The sequence below is a fragment of the Diadema antillarum genome, unplaced genomic scaffold (genome assembly GCF_040938485.1).
Source record: "Diadema antillarum isolate AM-2024a unplaced genomic scaffold, OU_Dant_1.0 scf00000000, whole genome shotgun sequence".
Classification (NCBI taxonomy): domain Eukaryota; kingdom Metazoa; phylum Echinodermata; class Echinoidea; order Diadematoida; family Diadematidae; genus Diadema; species Diadema antillarum.
This window is the reverse complement of record NW_027270889.1, coordinates 760,645-781,082: the sequence shown is the minus strand read 5'-3', so window position 1 is coordinate 781,082 and position 20,438 is coordinate 760,645. Positions and strand designations below refer to the sequence as shown.

Here is a 20,438-nt window from a genome sequence, read left to right as displayed (position 1 = left end):
TTCATGTGATGCTGATGAAGGGGTGATCTGTAGATGTAGATACCGCTAGCAAATCCTATGATAGTAGCCACTGTCAGCTGGGGAAAGCTTAGCATCTTGCGCACACGAACCATATTGATACTTCAGCGATGATTCCTCCCAGACAATGTTAGAACGATGAGATGTATGTGAGGAACTTGCTGTCAAGCTAATAATGATTGACAAATTTAAAACAAGGAAAAACAACAATTATAACCTTATAGAACTTAGAACTGCTAGTATTTCTAGTGTATTTCTAGTGTAGCCAAATTTCATCAATGATGTCAGAATAAAAAGACAAAACAGCAATGGTATTTACTTAGTTAGCTATGGAATTAAAATGATAACAGTGTAGTGCAAGTGCGTGGTAAATAATTATCTCAATATTAAAAGCACGGATCATTCTACTGTACTGCACAGTATTCTAAAGTCATCTATCTGTGACACTCCTTGCTGTACATCTGTCCATTTATGTCCTGGAGCTCCAATTAAGGACAGCAGCATTTTTACTGATTATTTCGAGGAGGTTGAAATCGGTAATTACAGTGTAGCCGGGATGCTTGATTGGCCCTAACTGCGACAGCCACACTTCGTGTGGCGGCGCGGTCTCCGGGGCTAGATTGGCCCTTGGCTTGCTTTGGACACTAAAATTACTTGCTTATCAACAACTCAACTGAACTAGCTTGATATTATATTTATAGCTAGCCTAGAAGTTGAACAACTTCAGTCTAAGTGCTAACCTCAATTATCCGGTCCTCTCTATCAGACCCTTCTGTATTATCCGGACACTAGTAGGACTACCATGTTGTTACTGTTAGCGGTCAGACGGACCCAACAACATGAAAGGTTCTCAAGTACAAGGGGACAGACGGACCCAACACGAAAGGCTATACTTGGGGACGTACAGACGGACCTAACACGAAAGGCTACACCTGGGGACATGGAAGAGAGCGACGGAATGCAAGAGTGAATCTCGACTTTTTTGGCACCCCTACCATCATAGATGCACAACTTTAATAGCAAATATTCTGCATATTTATTATTGTTCTGATAAAAAAAAACCTCATTTACTTGTTTGTAAAACTGTATAAGCATATAATCGGGCACTGTACTACGTACTTTTTGTCTGGCAGCTGTATCGAGGAGACTGCTCTTGAGAGACCCCGAGAAGAGTTAGTCCCACACGTTGATTTTAATGTGGCTGGGTACGGTGTGTGTGTGTGTGTGTGTGTGTTGTGCGTGAATATCAATTATCGGATCGACAGAACAGCTTTCGTTTAACTAATTTATAGGGTGTCTACTTTGGAAGTGGACGCAGGGGCGGATCCAGGAATTCTGTAAAGAGTTGGAGCATTTACAAATTAAAGGGGGGCACATGCGCACACACACGCAACCCTTCCCCATTTTTTCTTTTGATTTCTTTTGATTTTGTTTCAACAAAATAAATAAATAAATAAATAAAGCCCAAATGCCAAGGGGGGGGGGGGGGGGGGGGGGGGGGGGGGGGCGTGTGCCCGGTGAGGTCCTCCCTGGATCCGCCACTAGGACGTGAAGTTTAACCAAACCGATTAAATGCAGAGACTCCAACCCTAAGCACCTTCTGATCTGGAGATTCTCCCGCCTGAAACCCCTAGCAAACGGGAGACTCCAAGTCCAACTTGATGTGCGCACAAAGCGCATATCACGAGCGCAAAGTTCCTTGTGGCTGGGGTCCAGGGCCCGCTTGGGCCCTGGAAGCTCTAATAATTAGGGTTCTTGATGCTCTCTCGTGCTATCTAAGGCTTATTTTTCCACATACAAAGACGAAAAGTAAGAAATCATTTCAAACGGGAGCAGAGCCAGGGAGGGAGAAATTAAATCTCACGTGGGACGGGAGATTTTGCAAAAGTGGGCTTTCGGTGGGAGATCTCCCGTCGAAAGCGGGAGAGTTGGAGTCTCTGTAAATGTGATATACTAAGTACCCTCTTCCACGTGTATAAAGAATCGATGATGTGTATTATATTGAATAAACTTAAAGATTCTACAGACTAGGTCCTACACATAAACTAATGGAAATGGGTGACAATGTGCAAATTCTCGGGGTAGGGTACCAACACGTACGGCCATTTTACTATGTCACCAAGCGCAAGCTGCGAAGAAAGCCGGCTTTGTGTGTGAGCCTGTCATGTGCAGTATACAGGGAGGATAGAACCCAATAAAAAATGTTCAGAATCTGAACTATGTCCAAACATTTTGTACTCTTATGGCTTTGTACTCTTCCCTAAATGCTTTGTAATATTATGATATCAATACCCACATGTAGTAATGTACATACAAGTACTCTATGATAAAGATGGACAACTTTTTAGATTAGATTTCATGAAGTATATGACTGCTGACCCCTCCCCATCCCCAAACTGAATTTGTATGTTGTCCTTGATTCAGTCAGTCACTGCCAGGTACAACATATATTTTTATTACCAGGTAGTTTTTTTTTTCCTTCTTTAAGGTGACAGGGGGGCTCTGGCATTTGGTAGGTTAAAAAAATGTACCGTATTTATAGGTCTATTGGAATTATAACCCAATGGAACCTTTCCTGAATCCTTCTTTGTTTTCATTGTTTGTATCACTTTGCATGATGTATAGTGCCATGGCATACAATCTACGAGCAAGACCTGGAATTCAAGTAGAGACGCTCGGACCCATTGACCATGAGAGGGCAAAGGACTCGTCGAGGAGGGCCAAACAGAAGGGCTGGTCTGACCCCAAGATTGTTACATTCCTGGTTCTCTTCAGATGGCTCAATGTAGCCCTAGTGCAGACGTCTTTCGTCCCAGATGAATATTGGCAGTCACTGGAGGTGGCTCACAAAATGGTTTTTGGATATCCTTTTGAGTCATGCTTTCACACACATGTGACCCATTCTGTAGTTTGCTATTCAGGTCTTATTATGAGACATGTTTTAACATAAATTATACTGTATAAGTGGAAATTTTCGCGGTGTTGACATTTTTCGCACATTTCACGCAACCAGAAACTAGCGCGAAATAAAAGCACGCAAACATTTTTGCTTGCCATATGTTCCAGTTGCTGATGTCTTGATTCCGCAGAATTAAAAACACGCGAAACTCTTCTTACCCGGCCGAATGTGAAAAAATTATAGTCATGCGAAAATATCCACTTTACAGTAATGTGACCTTGCATAATGAAGGGCAAGTCCAAGATAATGCGCGCGTTACGTATGGGACATTCAGAGACTTTTATGACCTGAAAAATAGTGTTAATGGCCTTTGATCATATTGAACTTCACCATGGTGATTGATATCTAGGAGAAGTATAAACATGTAAAAAATTGAGAAAAATGACCCTGACAATTATATTCTAGAAGAGAAAATATGTGCCGTTACGTATGGGACCAGAAAACTTTTTTTTGAACATTTTTTTCAACCTCAAAACTCTCTAAAAGTATTTCATTCTACAACTTGTAACTCACTGTGATGAAAGTCACAACACTCAAGATTATCACAGGTAAGTTTCATGTCATTAGGCAAAAAGCTCTAATTACAGGTTCTAATTAAAGACAGACGTGACGTGTTACGTATGGGACAGTTACTTATGGGACAATTTGTCCCCCATTCATTTAGTGTGTGAAGAACCATGTTTATGGGTATTTTGCATAATTATTGTAGTAAAATCAGTTGAAACTACTCAAATACTGAAGTTGAAACTACTCAAATACTGATCCAGATTGTCAAGGAAACATTATTCCCCGAATATTCACCATCATAATCATAGTTAATCATATTCTTATATTTTTATGACCAACCTGAGTATGCATGCCCTTTGTCCCCCATTCGTTTAGTGTGTGGAAAACCAAGTTTATATGGGTATTTTGCAAAATAATTTTGCAAAATACCCATAAACAACTTTTTGCATAATCATTGAGGTAGAATTAGTTGAAATTACTCAAATACTGTTCCAGATTGACAAGGGAACAATATTCCCCATATATTTACCATCATAATCATATTTGATCATATTCTATATTTTTTTATGACCAACCTGAGTATGTATGCCCTATTTTTATCAGGATAGTTACTACTGAAAAACTGAATAGTTTAAAGTGTTTACTTCCACTGATGAAGGGCAGTTTGCCATTTAGTTTCGATAAAAAATGACTTGACACAAGAAATATTAATTTCAATAAATAAGCAATACCTGCTGCGTGGAACCCCAGTGATTGAGTAGATGATGTCTGTCTAGCAGTCAGGTCATTGATTCGAGTCACACCTCAGTAAGTATACCGATAAATTTTGTTGTGGCTACTATTGAAACTGAATAAGGACAATCTGTGTATCACTTGCAATAAAAAGGAATCATTTTACTTTATATGTTTTTTGTATATCACAACCATTTCAAATTGGATCTCCGTCACATAAACTTTGAATTCCTCTAGTCTTAGGATTGTATGCTCTTTAGTAATTCATATAATTGGTTTCCAATCATCTCATTAAATGTTGACAACTGAATCCCCATTTCTACAAAAACTACACCATCCCTTTAATGCAGATTTTTCATTGTGTATTTTGCCATTTTCCCCTCCCCCTTTCTGAAAATTGTTCAGTCAAGTACATGCATTGTTTCAAGTGTCTAAAACTCAAAAAGTAGCTACAATGTTGGGATGCTTTCTTCAGGATGATTGACCATTTGTGTACTGAGAGACCTTCCCAGCTAGCTACATGCATTCACATGCAATATGTATGAGGATGTCCCATACGTAACGCATTTGTCCCATACGTAACATTATTTCAATGCCTAATAGAAAGTATTTCTTTTACTGTTTTTCTTTTTTCTATGGTATTTAATTTCTCTAAACAATAAATTAGAACTTTCCAAAAGGGCATTAAAATATCCTCAGCAATTTCAGAAAAAACCTAAAAAAATGACCTCAATTTGTTACGTATGGGACATCTCATGATAGGACACGAGCTAATTTGCATAATCATTTGCATAATCCCTAAATTTTTATACAAAGTTAAACTATTTGATGAACTTCTTATGTCCACATATTAATCAAATATCATTTGCTTTCCTTTGAATTAATATAAATTTTTATAAATGTCCCATACGTAACGCTGTGTTTCACATTTATGCAAATGAAGCCCTTGAAATTTGCATAAACTTACATAATAGTACCATTTTTTCCTCCATGGAAATCAAAACTTCAACTCATAAGCTTCAAAATGATACCAAACATGTCAATATTGAGCAAAGATGAAATTTTGCCTTCTGAGGGGACCTTATCTTGGACTTGCCCTGAAACCAACAAAAAGTTGCCAGACATGGATTTTTAGTTCAAGGGATGGTACAGTATTGGTGGAGATGAGAATTGGGCTTTTAACTTTTTGCGAGATACCAAGAAAACACTTATGATATAGTACAGAGCATACCACTTTAAGAGGAATTCAAAGTTTATTTGATGAAAATCGGGTTTGGAATATCTGTAACATCCAAAAACAAAGTAAAACAAAGCGATCGTAATAAAGTGTGGGTCCCACACTTTATTAGAATCGCTCTTTTTTAGATATCTCAGCCATTTCAAAACCAAGTTTCATCAAATAAACGTTGAATTCCTCATAAAATTACATACTCTTTCATATTTCATAAGAGGTTTCTCATTATCTCACCCAAAAAATGTTAGAAACCTGAAATTAGGTCTCAACCAAAACTGCACGATCCCTTTAACCCGTTGAGGATGGACTGATTTTGCTACAACACACATTTTCTATAGACACTTGCGCGAGTATACTCGGACCTCGTCCTCAACGGGTTAAGGGCATATTGTGAAAGAGCCAACTTTAAGCTTTAAAATGATGTATAACTCAATTCAAATTGACTCTCATAACCTATTTAGAGATAGGGGGAAAAAAAAACACTCTGGAAAAGTGTGTACCACAGAGAAAAGAGACTCTGAAGTAGGGCCTATAGGGTCTATTCAAAGTTCAAAATCTTGCAAATTTAATTTACAACTTAATTCAGAAGAGTAGGTTATGTGTTTTCCCCTGAGATTGGCGAATGTTTGGGAATTTCTTATTTTATGTAGTTTCCATGTGCATTGCATTTTTTTTTCTCCAATTTTTATACAGTACAGCATTAAATTCAGAGGTGCAAATATGATAATTTCGGCAGCGAAGTTCACACAGGTCTTGATGGTTTAAGCTATTATAAAGGATAATGTTCAGTTTTCAGTGACCTATTTGAGTTCTCATTAGTTTTATACACTGACATGAGGTACTATGTAGGCCTACAAGTTTGTAACAATTATGAAAGTGTAACAGGATGTGCACTTGTCCCTTAACTATATTTGACTCACATATGGCTACCTCACCTGGGAGTGGCAGTCTGGACTCCGGGGGTACACCTACCCCGCCCTGTTTGCAGCTCAATACAAGGTCCTTGCCATGCTTAATCTGGATTATCCATTAGTCCTGGTAAGAATTCAAAGAATAGAATATCTCACTGAGTCATATATTTCAGAGTTTGTAGCATAACATAATATTTCACAGAATAATATAATTTTACGTATCTATCTAGGGCCTATGCATGTAAATATATATTTTGTGGCAGTTCATCTGTATGACTCCTCTCTTGTAGTTTCAATCCATACATAATGATATTCATAGATTTTACTTAGCCAGTTGTGATTTGTTCCATTCATAATTTTTTTTTTCTAACCTTTCTTTGTCCTTCCAAAATCTGCTCTTGCATTAATGAGAGAGGCAACTCCAAGAAAAAGTGCAATGTGTAATCAGGCATGTACCAGTAGATGTGTTTGCAATGTTTGTGTCAATTCACATCTGATTGAGTGGCACGCGTCATGGCGTCATGTTTTGTTTTCTCTCTCTATTTCCAGATTTTTGCTCCACGCATTCTACAAGCAACATTCTCAGCAATAGGGGATTTTTGTCTTTACAAAGTGTCTTGCCATCTCCACGGACACAGTGTTGGAAAATGGACAGTATCCTTTCCCTTGTCTTCAACCAGCTACAGTAACCTGTAAACATTTCAATACGAGTATAGGTGCCATTCCTTGTGGTACCGGTAAATCACTTTATCCTTTTCCTTGTGCTGTTCGATCAGAGTGCGTGGATGATATTATTCTAATCTCAGTTATTAGAGATCTACAAACCTGTGTATCAGTCTGCATAAATTGTATTGAAAATATAACAAATTACTGTAGGCCTACTGTAGCTGGTACACATGCTGAACATGGAATTATATTGACCGGCTAACTGAATAAAAGATACTTTCCGTGAGTACATGTATATGCTCACAAGTATCAATGTGAAAGTGCTGTGCTTTATATGACATGTCATAGTTTGCACAGAAACCATTTTGTTTCTCTTCTTGGGATGGGGGGGGGGGGGGTGGGGAGGGTGGTTTCTAACATGATATACAATATACCTTTGATACAAGACACTTAATGCATCTGAAAAGGCTATGTACTTGGGAATTATCATAACACTTTGCTTTGCCATGTCATTAATTCTAATTAATTTGGTTAAATAGAATCCTGATTATTATCTGACAATTCATATCCCATGAAGAAAGGGGGTCTATTCAGGGAAAGATTTCTTTGAATATCAAGCCAGATTTTGTTGCAGTGTGTATGCTTATCCCATTGAGGACGGTTTGATTTTGCTACAACACGCATTTCCCATAGACACCTGCCCAAGTATACTCGGGACTCATTATCAGCGGGTTAATGCCTCATCAAGATCAATCTGTTCAACTCTAATACCCGATACGAACAAAAAACTGAGATGTGAGACTGAAACCTATTTCTTGTAAAGTCCTTGCTGGCTCAATCAATTTTGAAAAGATCAATTCAGTCAATTTTAAATCTATAAAGTACCCACTCCTCTTTACTAAGGGAGCAAATGTGAAATGATTTAATTATACTGTATTTCATATGTATGATTCAATGTTTCCCATCTATTTGAAGTAATTTCTCTTTACAAAGCCAAATACCAGCTTATTTTGAATCTAGCCTCATGGTATGTGTTCTACAGTGCAACTCGAACCCTAACCAACACTATGGAGGCCTGTTTGACATCGGTTGGCTTGTACTTCTTCCCATGGCCGAAGGAATGGCTTTATGACAAGAAGATTGGCCAGACAAGGTATCAAGATATTCATTTTGAAAGATCTTAGAGATCTTAAGTATGTTTAGTTGACTAAAACTGTCCAAAGCAAAGTGTAATCCTTCTTTGAATCCTACTGATATTATGTTTAATACAGAGGAACCTTGTTATAATGAGCCACTTTTCACCACTTAACCTATTGAGGATGGGCTGATTTTGCTACAACACATATTTCCTATAGACACCTGCCGGAGTATACTTGTGAATAGTCTTCCTTGTATCGTGTACCTTATGTCAAGGAAAAAAAACAAAAGAACCTGCAAATTACCTCACTATATCAGGTAGTCGACCTATATCTGACATCAATATTGTATAGCCTTTATGTAACTACATTGTACTGATAATCTGTAGTTGAAACTGTGGTTATGGTACATGTAGTCCAAAGAATTTGATCCTGTTTATACTCCTTTCTTTTCTTCTTCTTCTTCTTCTTCTTCTGCTTCATCGTTACCATCAGCTATTCTTTTCTATTACTGCAATCACCACTTCTTTTTCAGAAACTCATGGCTCTTTGTTGCAGTCGTTGCCCTAGCTTGCCTCGTTCGACCAACAGCTGTAATTCAGTGGCTCCCACTGTGTCTCTGGCATGTCAACCTCGGTCGACAGTGGAATGAGATCTTTCCGTCTAGGTGCGACACATGATTTTACTGTCAAAGTGGACATTTTTAAGCATTTTCATGTGACATGAAAGCGCACAAAAATGAAAGTACACAATTTTTTGGGCTTGTTATTTTCTAATACTATTTTATATTTTTATTCTGTGGAATTAAAACTTAGCATGTGAAATTCATCTTACCTATTCAATAACTGGAAATTATTTTTTCTTGTAATGAATGTTATAAAATGTTTAATTCACATTATATTCAGTAATGTTAGGATGATATCTGTGGTCACCTGCCCAAAGCTGAAAGATGCAGTGTATGTGGAAAAAACAAAAAATATTCCGATGTTGGTTCTTGTTTTTGTTAATGGATAGTGCTTTCTCAAATAAATCTTCTATTATCAACATTTCGGATTCAAATGCAATATGATGTATTATATGAGGAAGTTATTTGAATGAGAGAACACTTGCTATTGAACACACAAAGTTCTTAAATCTTTTTTGACCAACACAAAGCAAAACTGGTTATCAACATATTTATGCTGCAAACGCTCATCATTTAGAATTGTCCATTCAAACAGGATTCTTTCTTTTTTTTTTTTTTGCTGTGCTGCTTTTATGTTTCACCATGAGGTAGCAAAGAAGGAAAGAAGTGAAAAAAAAGACCCATTGATGTACCCCTTTTGATATATATTTCTGTTACATTTTCATGCAATACATACCCTCTATTTTGCAATTTCATCAATGGCTTTTTACAGTATTTCTATTGGACCTTTTTTTGGTCTACCTTGTGCTGTATACTGTACAAGTGGAAATTTTCGCTGTGTTGAAATGTTCGTGCTTTTCGCGCAATCACAAACATGCGTGAAAATAAAAGCTTGCGAATATTTTTGCTTGCCATATGTTTCAGAAGTTTGTATCTTGATTCCGCGGAATTAAAGACATGCGAAACTCTTCTTACCCGGCTGAGCGCAAAAAATTAGTCGCGCGAAAGTATCCACTTTTACAGTACACCATATATTTAGCGAGGTCAGTCTAATTTTTTAGTGAATCAGAAATTTGTGAATGTGAATTACAGCACTGAATGTGGTTGACAGAGAAATGTATGATGTATGTGTACATTTCACATTCATGTCAGGATCAGAGTTAATACTTTGGCATGTTTTTAAAGGGATGGTACAGTATTAGTGGAGATGAGAATTGGGCTTTTAACTTTTTGCAAGATACCAAAAAAATAAAACATGTATGATATAGTACAGAGCATACCATTTTAAGAGGAATTCAAAGTTTATTTGATGAAAATCGGGTTTGGAATGACTGAAACATCCAAAAACAAAGTAAAACAAAGCAATCGTAATAAAGTGTGGGGTCCCACACTTTATTAGATTCGCTCTTTGTTGGATATCTCAGCCATTTCAATTTTCATCAAATAAACATTGAATTCCTCATAGAATTACATGCTCTTTCATATTTCATAAGAGGTTTCTCATTATTTCACCAAAAAATGTTAGAAACCTGAAATTAGGTCTCAACCAACACTGCACGATCCCTTTAAATTAGCAAATAGCACCTGACTTGCAAAATTCACAAAAATAAAAACCTCGCGAAATATTCGGTGTATACAGTACTTTTGCAACTGCAGTTTAGCTGGGCATAAAGAACATCGCTGAGCTGAATGCATCGTTTTCATGGAAAGTGTCTTGTCATTCTTTTCTGTCATTGTTTTCTTTCTCACAGTTTCTTCATAGCGTTGCTGGAAATACTGCGAGTGATTGTGGTTTTCTATCTCCCTGTGGGGTATGTATTCTCTCTGAGGACACAATTCTTGTGCATATTAGTGCAATGTATGCAGTATAAGCTGTTATTTTTGCTTACAGATGTTTTCGTGAAAGAGGAGATCACAGACATTTTCACAAGATGTTGTTTTCATGAATTGACCCTGAGGCTGTCGTTAGTGAACTATTACCCTAGTGCATGGTGATTTTCGCATGTTGTTAAAATTCATGGTCCAACCGTGATTCGCGAAATTCACGAAAATAAAACCCTTGAGAAAATAACAGCTTGTACATTAATGTAACAAGTGTCACTGTAAATGATGTGGTGATGCATTTTCTTGTTTTGCATGCTAATAAATACTTTCTACATTTCAAACAACATTTTTAGACAAGATACATTTCAACCATTTTCTTTACAATGACAGCCGTATTTTTGCAGATTTTGTGTAATGTATTTTCTTTTTTTTTCTGTTATAGGTTTTCCGCCAGGCATGTGTTATGCATTTCACACATTGTTTTCATTGTAATATGATGTTATGGTCACATGATTATATGTGACAGTGCATCACAAAACCACTAAAAGTTGCACACCCGGGTTTTACATGAGGACTTGAAATAAATGTAGCAAATAAAGTTGCTGAAAACTGCTGATCCAATATTGACAAGCCAGTGGAGTGAAATGAAGTCAAAAGGGGCCTGAGCTCTTGATCCTAGCAGAATCTTCATAAGGACTACACACAACAAGAAAACTCAGGGGAGGGCTAGGGACATAGAACAAAGAAAACAAAAGGGATGAGTTAGGACCAGTCATGGGCAGGGAGCCCAACAAGTATAAAGGGAGGGGGATTAAAGCAGGAGGGTGGACAGACAAGGGCAGAGGTGGGCCAGTGATGATCCTAAAGATCATAGGGGGCAACCTGTGAAGGATAAGGATGAATAGGGAGGCAACATCAAACAAGATAAGGAACAACAGAGGGATAAAGAATAGAAAAAGAGTGCAATAGCAACAGCATGAGTTAGCCCATTGAGGACAAGTCCCGAGTATACTTGGGTAGGTGTCTATGGGAAATGTGTGTAGTAGCAAAATCAGTACGTCCTCAACGGCTTGAGGGGTGGGAAGCTGAACAAGCAGTGAACCCAAACCTGGTGTACAAAGAAGTGAAAGTGAGAGTCAGCCAACAAATGCAAGTTACAAAACATATCAAAGTATTTTAATATACAATCCAAAAGGGGAAAAGCAAAGTAGAAATCCAAAGGGAGAGATATATGTATGCAAAATGATGCATATGTGTATATGTATGCATGTTTATATTTTGGGCTTCGACCTTCGTCAGAAATCTATAATGAATTGAATTGAATTGAATTTATCTATTTAACCATGGTAAAAGCCAGAATCAATTTTTCACACATACATAACACATGTACACACCTAACCATAGAAACTCAAACATTCAAACAACCAAACTTAAATTGTCAGTATTGAACTTGCCAATATATTGATCTCACTTGTCAATGAATGATTAACAAATGTGTAGAGATGGTATCATGAGTTTGAAGAGCTATGCAGGAATTTAATGATTTATTTGATGATTTATGTAATCCACCGATCAGAGTAGCTGTGAGTTGGCAAAATATTAAGTAAATGTGTCATTACTATAAGTTTTGCGTTGTATTTTTGTGATTGGTTTGCACACCATACTATTTTGCATGGAAAAGTCGGTGATCAAAATATTCCAATATCCTCACCCAGGTCATCATTTATCACAGTGTACATGTACCGGTATGTGCTTGTCCACTCCATTATACATTCCAAGTCTTGAATCAAGACTCGGATGCACTGATGATCTCCCCTATTTTTTCCCCTCTCTTTCTCCTTTGTGCAATTCAGTGTGGGTGCCATCTTGATTTCCCTCCTGGTAGACAGAATGTTTTATGGCCATGTGAGTAAATTCAAAGATTTAGCTCATTACTTTTTGATCTCTTGAGGTTTCGTTGGTGAAAACCATTTATTCATCAGCTCCATACAATCAAGCGAATGTGGTAGAAATGAGAGTATGATTTTTACAAATCTATGTGTTTGATATTCCCTGAAGGCCTGGACACACCATCATTTTTTTATAGAAAGGGACTGAGATTTGTGATGTTATTTCATATTTAGTCATTCATTTCTGCTTCAAAATGCTACTGATGGTAGGATGTATACAACAGATTCATGGAAGGAGCTCAGAAAATCTACATCTTGCAATATATGCAATCATTTTTCAGTTATTCACTATCTGTACCTGTATTTCCCCTTTAGGGGCAGCTTTAAGGGTCAAAAGGGGTCAAGTCTCTTGAAGTCTTCAAACCCACACAAAAGATGTGATTGGTCGTAGATCTCTGATAGACATTTAGAGGGTCCAGGTGATTACTGGTATCATTATTGTGCTTAATTAAACATTCCTTCTGACATTCAGTGAATGGTACTGTATGTTGTGAATAGGCCTGGATGCATGTTTTCTATGTATCTGATGGATCATTCATCATATTTTTATAAGGAGAGGTTGGGCATAATAGGGAGGTTGGAATAGAAGATAAAATAAGAAACAGTCTGCCCTGTTACGAAATTGGTTTCTAATTCTTGCCTGTGTATCCAGAGTTAAAGCATGATTTGGAGGGTTTGTACCAATGAATTCATGACAATCATGTTCAATTAATCCTTCCCTGATTGTAATGATGGCCCGTGTTGTCCAGGTTTTGGAATCAGACAACGAGTGCTGCATGAATGTGGATCAAAGAAGAATATCCATGTACACCTAACCAGATTGTCTTCCCATTTACAAATTAACATTTACTTTGGCAACTGTAAGAAATTGTGTTTATTATGAAATGAAGAACAAACAAATAGCAAAACACAAACAAACAAACAAACAAACAAATACCTAGTTTATGGTCTGTCATTTTCACATTCCATTTTCATCTGTGTCATGTTTGATGGAAAAATGAGACATTTACATTTCTTGTGACACATTGTATTATGATCTTTGATGCCAGTTGTATATTTCCTTATCAATTTCAGTGGGTGTGTGTTCAGAAGAACTTCATAGACTTCAACTTCATCAATGACTTTGGTGCGTTCTATGGAACACACTCGTGGCATTGGTATTTCACGCAGGGTTTTCCGGTTGTCATGGGAACCCACATACCATGCTTCCTCATGGGGGCCAAGATGGCATTTAGGAGGCACAGTATTCTCTTATTCACCATAGTTTGGACCATATGCATCTATAGGTAATTACTGCTTTCTCTTGCTTCTTACATCACTTATCAAGTGTGAGGAATTTTCAATGTCATTTACATCATATCTTTTTTAATTCTTTCTTGTCTGTATGTTTGGGCAATTATTTGCTTGTTTATTTATTTGTTTGTTTGTTTGTTTGTTTTGAGGATAAAACTAGAAAAATCTATTACATAGTAGGGCCTGCATAGTTACTGTTAGGATATGAAATTTTCTATCATGTTTGATCCAAAGGTAAATATGACCCCAGATCAGCCTTTTGCTGTCCATTGTTGATAGTTGGAACCAACTTAAGACCTACATGTATAGAATTATGACCCAATCCATATTTGCGTGTACCAAAAGTACTTTCAATGCCTCATGTATGTAAGCTATAACATGTGATCTTTGATTAGGAATGAGCAATGGTGGAGTAACACAGTCTTGCAAACAAATGATATAAAATAACATTTGAAGGGGAACTTGCATGCTAGACTTCATAAATGATTGGGTTTTATGTTTCTTAAAGATGACAGCAACAACAACAAAAAATCCAATTATTTTGCCACCTCTTTGATACAACAATGTACAATGTAATATTACATAGTCCATTCAAAGATCAATGTTTAAACTTCTAGAAGCTTTAAGTGATATTATTATATCACTTGCACTCTCCCTGTATATCCTTTTGTGTCTTCTTCATGGTGTATCTATACTTGATTTGTTCCCAACAATCTCTTTTTTTCTTTTTTTTTTCAAACTACAGTTTCGCAAGTCACAAGGAGTTCCGCTTCATTTATCCTGTAGTGCCCATCTGTATGTTATTTTGTGGTAAGACTTCTTTACCTTTTTGTTGGGAAACTATTATGTTTCTATTTATATTGCACAAATTTAGTACATAACAGCTTGTAGTAATGATACAATCGGTAATTGTCAAAGTGCTGTACATACTTTCAAGCAACAATAACTGACATTACTTTTTTCTTACTTCTATCGCATCATCATTAAATCATTCATCCTGTCGTAGATTTAAAAAAAGGGGGGGGGGGAGGAGGATAGTACATCATAAATTACAAAGAAAAGAAGAGAGTAAAATCAAGGTAAATTCACTGACCATAAGATCATACTATATACACATCAATGTAAATGTGAATGATTATCAAGTAGTAGAACTCCTTTGTTTTTGCAATTACTTAGAATATGCTAATAGCTGAAGTGTTTTATAGGAAGAAGTAACCAGTAGTATGCATGTCACCTGTTTGCGCTGGTGTTGTCCCCATTGGTCACATTTTTGCAGGTATGTTTATGGAGCACGTTCATCAGACAGGCAAGTCCACCCCGCTGGTTCTCTACCTACTGCTGAACATCCCAGCGTGCGTCTTCTTTGGGCTGCTGCACCAGAGAGGGGTGCTGGATGTCATGGGCCACGCCCGACAACTGGCTCAGGAGCACGTTGCCGGGCAACAGAGGTCCTTGCTCTTTCTCATGCCTTGCCACTCTACACCATATTACAGGTATGTGGACTATGTGTCTTCTTCTTATTCTTGAGGGGTACTCTTCAACACCCCTATATGCTGGGGCCAATCGGACAGGGGGTGCACTGATGTTGGTGCGCGGGGAGAGAAGTTAGAAGCTAGTGGTTTTGCTCTTGACTGTGGTGGAAGACTGCTGTTTTGAAAGCATCTTGTAAAGTGTTTGACTGCTGATGGCAATGCATTTCAGTCTGTGATGATCCTGGGTGTAAATGAATACTTGTAGAAGTTTTTATTTGTGGCGACTAGGACAAAGCTTGTAGACGGCAACTTCAGAAGAACCCTTCAGACCAGATGCGGGGATTTTTGTGCTGGGATTATGTACGATTGACAGGCAACCCGCAAATGCCTTACAGAATGTAGAGAGCTGCTTCTTACCCTGTGTCACAGTTGCAGCATTTCCCAGCCCAGCTCATGTTCCATGGCAGTGGCACTACTCAACTGTATCTAGAGTTTGTACAGCTTTCATTCTGTTTATCAAGATCTGAGTGTGTGGGTTCCAAACTGTTGAACAGCTGTCATACCATTGTGGTGAGCTCACAGGAGTTATGCTCATGAACCCATGTTGCATCCAAGCACTTCAAATCTCCCCTGACCAAACTGTTATGCATGCGCATAGCATCCTGGAAAATCCTCTCTGTGCCAGGGACTTAGGACAGTGTGTATGACTTTATTGTTTTGGGGTGTTTTTTCTGTGCCAATTCACACTTAAAGGTGCATGGTCCCGGTGTTTTAGTCAAATGCATACGCGGGCGCACGGCGCAAGTTTCCTATAGAGACCTATGCTATCGACCCCTCTTTGGCGCTTACGCTGTGGCCCACTTCCCCGAGTCTGAAGAAGTCCGATCCACTGTAGTCAGTGGTCCGATCACAGTTCGGCTCATGATTCGGCTCAGGGGGATGACAGCTTTAGCAAATTTCTTTTGTGATGTCATAATAAGAAGCACATATGCACGCACCCTGGCATTACTACAGACTGCGTGATGCGCAGAGAAGACAACGAAGGCAACGTTACTTAGTAACACATACGCACTTTACTCTCGATGACAGCTCAACTTCGGTAATCTTCGTATCAATGCTGATGGTGATCGGAAGTATCATCAACAGTGCCCTCTACACTACTGGGACTATGCACCTTTAAAGCACGCAAAGGGTTAATCATCTGAGCCCCTGTATGTGGGAGATACAAACCCACTTGGGTGAAACAATAATTGAGTATTGCCACAAATGTTTATCGCCAGAAATCTGTTTTTCCTTTTTCCAGTTTTTACAATCCTTTTACCAAATAGATCATCTTGTGTCAGTGGTGTTTATCAATAACAAAACTTCTGCAATTTGTAATAATAAGCACAATCCATACAGTTACAGATTTATATGTCCACTAACCTTGAGTTGCCTTCTGTCTTTCTACTTTACGCTCTGCCAGCTTTGTTCATGAGGAACTTCCCATGCGCTTCTTGGAATGCCCGCCAAATCTCCAGAGGGCGGCAGACTATGTGGACGAATCCTCTCAGTTTTACAGCGACCCTGTTGGATGGCTCAGAACAGAGTACAAAGACTCGCCCCACCTTCCCACCCACCTCATTCTGTTTGACGTGTTGCAACCAGTAAGTTTGCTCTCTACTTCCCCTCGTATTTATAGTCATGAAACGAAAGGTAAATGTCTTGATCAGACAGCTATTGTTTTTCACATGAAACAGCATCAGCAGAAACTTGAGAAGCAAATGATAAAATAAGAAAGATTGAAACTTATCAAGACTTTGTCCTCTGCTAGTTGTAAATGATCACAATTGTAAAAATTGTCAGCACTACGTACATTAAAAGTGTATTCCAGTCTTTACGAGACATAGTTTTCTACTGACACTCAAGGACCAATGACTTGCCTCCATTCCCTATCCCAAATTTCTGAATACTCCATTGATTCTTCTTTCATCTGCATTCCAGTCTGTTTAGATGTCAGACTACTGCATATGTGCTATATTTGGCAACTTTTCCTATTTTCGTGTATTTCTTGAGTAAATTGATCCTTGCAAAATTAAAAACTCTCGAAAATAATGCCTGTGGTAACACCAATGGGCTGTATGTTATTCCGGCTATTTCCCAACAATGTGGATGATACTTAATTCTAAATCTGTAACACTGTAGTTATCACTTGCAAAGCTGCCTTACAAATCCCACTTTTCAAAATTTCATAAGTGCAAAATATGTGGGACTTATATTACTGTCTAGAATCACGCATCAATTTGTTACAAACTTGAACACACCCGTAGTTATGATTACTCTTCAGAGTGGATCTAAGGTCATCTTTTTCTTTTGTTTATTTCAACAGGATATTCAGGACTTCCTGACAGAAAACAGATATCAGGAGGTAAGTTAAATTTGATTACCCCACATAGTTTTTGTGAATAGATAGATGGGTCTAGATACAATGTACGATCGAGGTATTGCTTGTAATATTTGATACAGTATGCACAGTCTTACAAGCCATTTAAAGGCTTTCTCATGTGCATTCTATTTTTCATCATTACAGTTGTGTACTTTGTGCTGATTTGTATAGCATATGAATGTAACAATACCTTGTGTTAACGTTTTGATTTGTATGTTTTGTGTTTTTTATCCTTGTGGAATGATGGAAATAAATGAAATGAAATGAAATGAAATGAGAACCATCTCAGTACTGAGGTGGTAGATTTCATTAGAAAGGATGGAACAGAAGTTGAGACACAAACGTGAACTCAACACATTTCTTACTGAAATATGGTGTACCATGTGTTTCAAATCTTTTAGAAGTATTGCACATTGACACTGGGTGAAATCTTTTGATATGCCCTATGCAAATTTGACATACTTTTGAAAAATGTACTTTGATAGCAATTACCAAGGAAATTGCACATTCCATTATTCCAGACAATGATAATGGGCATTGATATTAAGAATGATAGTGACAGTTTATAACGGGCCAGCCCCAACTCAATTCAGTACACTTCAGAGTGTAAGAAGTACTGTAAAAGTGGACATTTTTGTGGTGTTGAAATTTTCACACATTTCACGCAACCAGAAACTAGCGCAAAAATAAAAGCACGCGAATATTTTCTTGGTTGCCATATGTTTCAATAGGTGATGTCTTGATTCTGCGGAATTAAAAACATGCGAAACTCTTCTTACCCAGCCAAGGGCGAAAATATCCACTTTTACATTATCTCTATTGTAAAGGTTAAGGTCTCTGTGAAGTTGTGTATACATTTACAAATATAGACAACGAATATCTACTTTCATTTTGTTTTTATTTTTGTTGATTTCTTTCATACGTTTATTTTCTGATGCATGTGTGACCGTGGAAGGGTCATACAAGTTCAGAATTACAGTTTATCACTTTCAATACACACATGCCATCCTGATACTATAGTTTTTGTGGTGTAATCTTTTGTATTATAAGTCAGGCAGGGAGTGTTTTGAGTAGAACCGCATGTGATATGATCCAGCTCATCAACTGTTACACTTCAATTTATCATGCCAGGTTGCGAGCTACTTCCACACTCACCTGCCCGAGGGAAAGATGGGAAGACGTGTCCTCGTCTTCGCTCACGGAGAAGAGCGGCTAGATGATGACAGATGACAAGAGTAGCTGCATCTAGGAAGACAGTGTCTCCCTACGCCACTATAAGATGCATCCTCTTTTAGTAATGACAGGACTTGTTTTACAGCAAGCCTCACATAAATTTGCATGCATGGGACTTGAGAAAGGCTGTCGACTTCATGCAAATGTCTACTTTAATGCACAGAACCCAGCATGATAGCAAAAGAAAAGACGGGAAAACTTTTGGACTCTTTTATCGTGCAGACTTACACAACTCTTTGACTCATGTAATGTCAATTTACTCAAGGATTAGTGCATTTCCTTGCATTTACTCTCACAAGTACATGCACAAACTATCATCAAACAGGAAGAACTCTACTTCCCATGTATAAAAACTGGTAGCATCTGTGCAGCATGCAAGATTTATCATAGTAATGATAAAACGGTATAGCGGGTAATATGGATCCTAATCAAATGACTGGCTGAGAGAAATCACATGATCAGTCTTTTATTTTGCTTAACATGCCCAGAATACCTGTGCGACTCTGGCTTGCTGTAATCATGCTCATTGACGGCATAATTGTATACTTAAGCAATGCACACTGTCAATTACAAGCGTGCACTCAATTACCTGCATGTGAACAAGTTCTTGTTTTAGTACCAGTGTGTCTGGAAGATTTCTTTGGACATTTTAGCTTTTTCAAAAGCAAGTTCTACATGAAGCTGACTGGTATATTCCCATCAAAGGCAAATGAAAAATACAGTGTAGTATATAAAACCAAGAAGCAAATACTGTATACGCCATATATTTCGCGAGTCTAAATTTTCGCGAATCGGGACTTCCCGACAATTTCGCGAGTTATTGAATTCGCGATCGTGGAGTCCTGTACTGAACGGAGAATTTATACGCGTACGTCACATTCATATCGGCATTAGAGTCAATATTTTCGCATGTTTTAAATTTCGCAAATGGCAGCTGCCTCGCGAAATTCGCGAAAATAAAAACCTTGCGAAATATTAGACGTATACAGTAATGTACAGGTTTAAATTCGGAATGTTAGTGGAGATGCAGCTCACTGTCGGGTGTTCACAATGTCATGCGTGTTACACCATTATTGTAAATACCCTCGAGTGTGCTGCATCTCCACTAATGCCCTCTCACTACTTCATTATCTATATACTATTACAGCTCTTCCTTACCTCACCTCTTTCTTTCCATTCTTTCTTAAGACAGCAATAGATATGCAGAGACCAAATTCCCTTTAGGTATATTATGTGTGTGGAAGTTAACCTGCTTTATTATTTTTCTTGTTAAATGAGAAAATGTCCCAGGTCAACGTAAAGTCATTATGAAAGCAGCAATTCATTTTTGTATGTAACGAACCTTTCACATATGTTTGCATTTGACTTATGATACGTTATTGAATCTTAGTCATTGGGCTTTCATTTCTAACCTGGTGTTTATGGTTTATCTATCCAAAGATGTTGCTTTTGTG

General features: G+C 37.8%; 1 protein-coding gene across 2 annotated transcripts; it reads left to right on the top strand.

Moving 5' to 3' along the window:
- Nucleotides 1-2,647: 2,647 nt before the first annotated feature.
- On the top strand, nucleotides 2,648-19,327 carry LOC139743587 (GPI mannosyltransferase 3-like). 2 transcript variants are annotated; one of them, XM_071654401.1, is made up of 14 exons: nucleotides 2,648-2,880; nucleotides 6,371-6,488; nucleotides 6,911-7,015; nucleotides 8,032-8,180; nucleotides 8,699-8,830; nucleotides 10,282-10,308; nucleotides 10,540-10,599; nucleotides 12,466-12,517; nucleotides 13,636-13,847; nucleotides 14,600-14,664; nucleotides 15,131-15,347; nucleotides 16,792-16,972; nucleotides 17,695-17,733; nucleotides 18,883-19,327. In XM_071654401.1, exons 1-14 carry the CDS (start codon nucleotides 2,648-2,650, stop codon nucleotides 18,979-18,981), a joined length of 1,689 nt encoding a protein of 562 aa, XP_071510502.1. In that variant the 3' UTR covers nucleotides 18,982-19,327. The 2 variants fall into 2 exon arrangements, 1 of the variants encoding a protein (XP_071510502.1); XR_011711837.1 differs by lacking the exons at nucleotides 2,648-2,880; nucleotides 6,371-6,488; nucleotides 6,911-7,015; ... (7 more) ...; nucleotides 17,695-17,733; nucleotides 18,883-19,327 and having other exon boundaries at nucleotides 8,773-8,830; nucleotides 10,540-10,593.
- The last annotated feature ends 1,111 nt before the right edge of the window (nucleotides 19,328-20,438 follow it).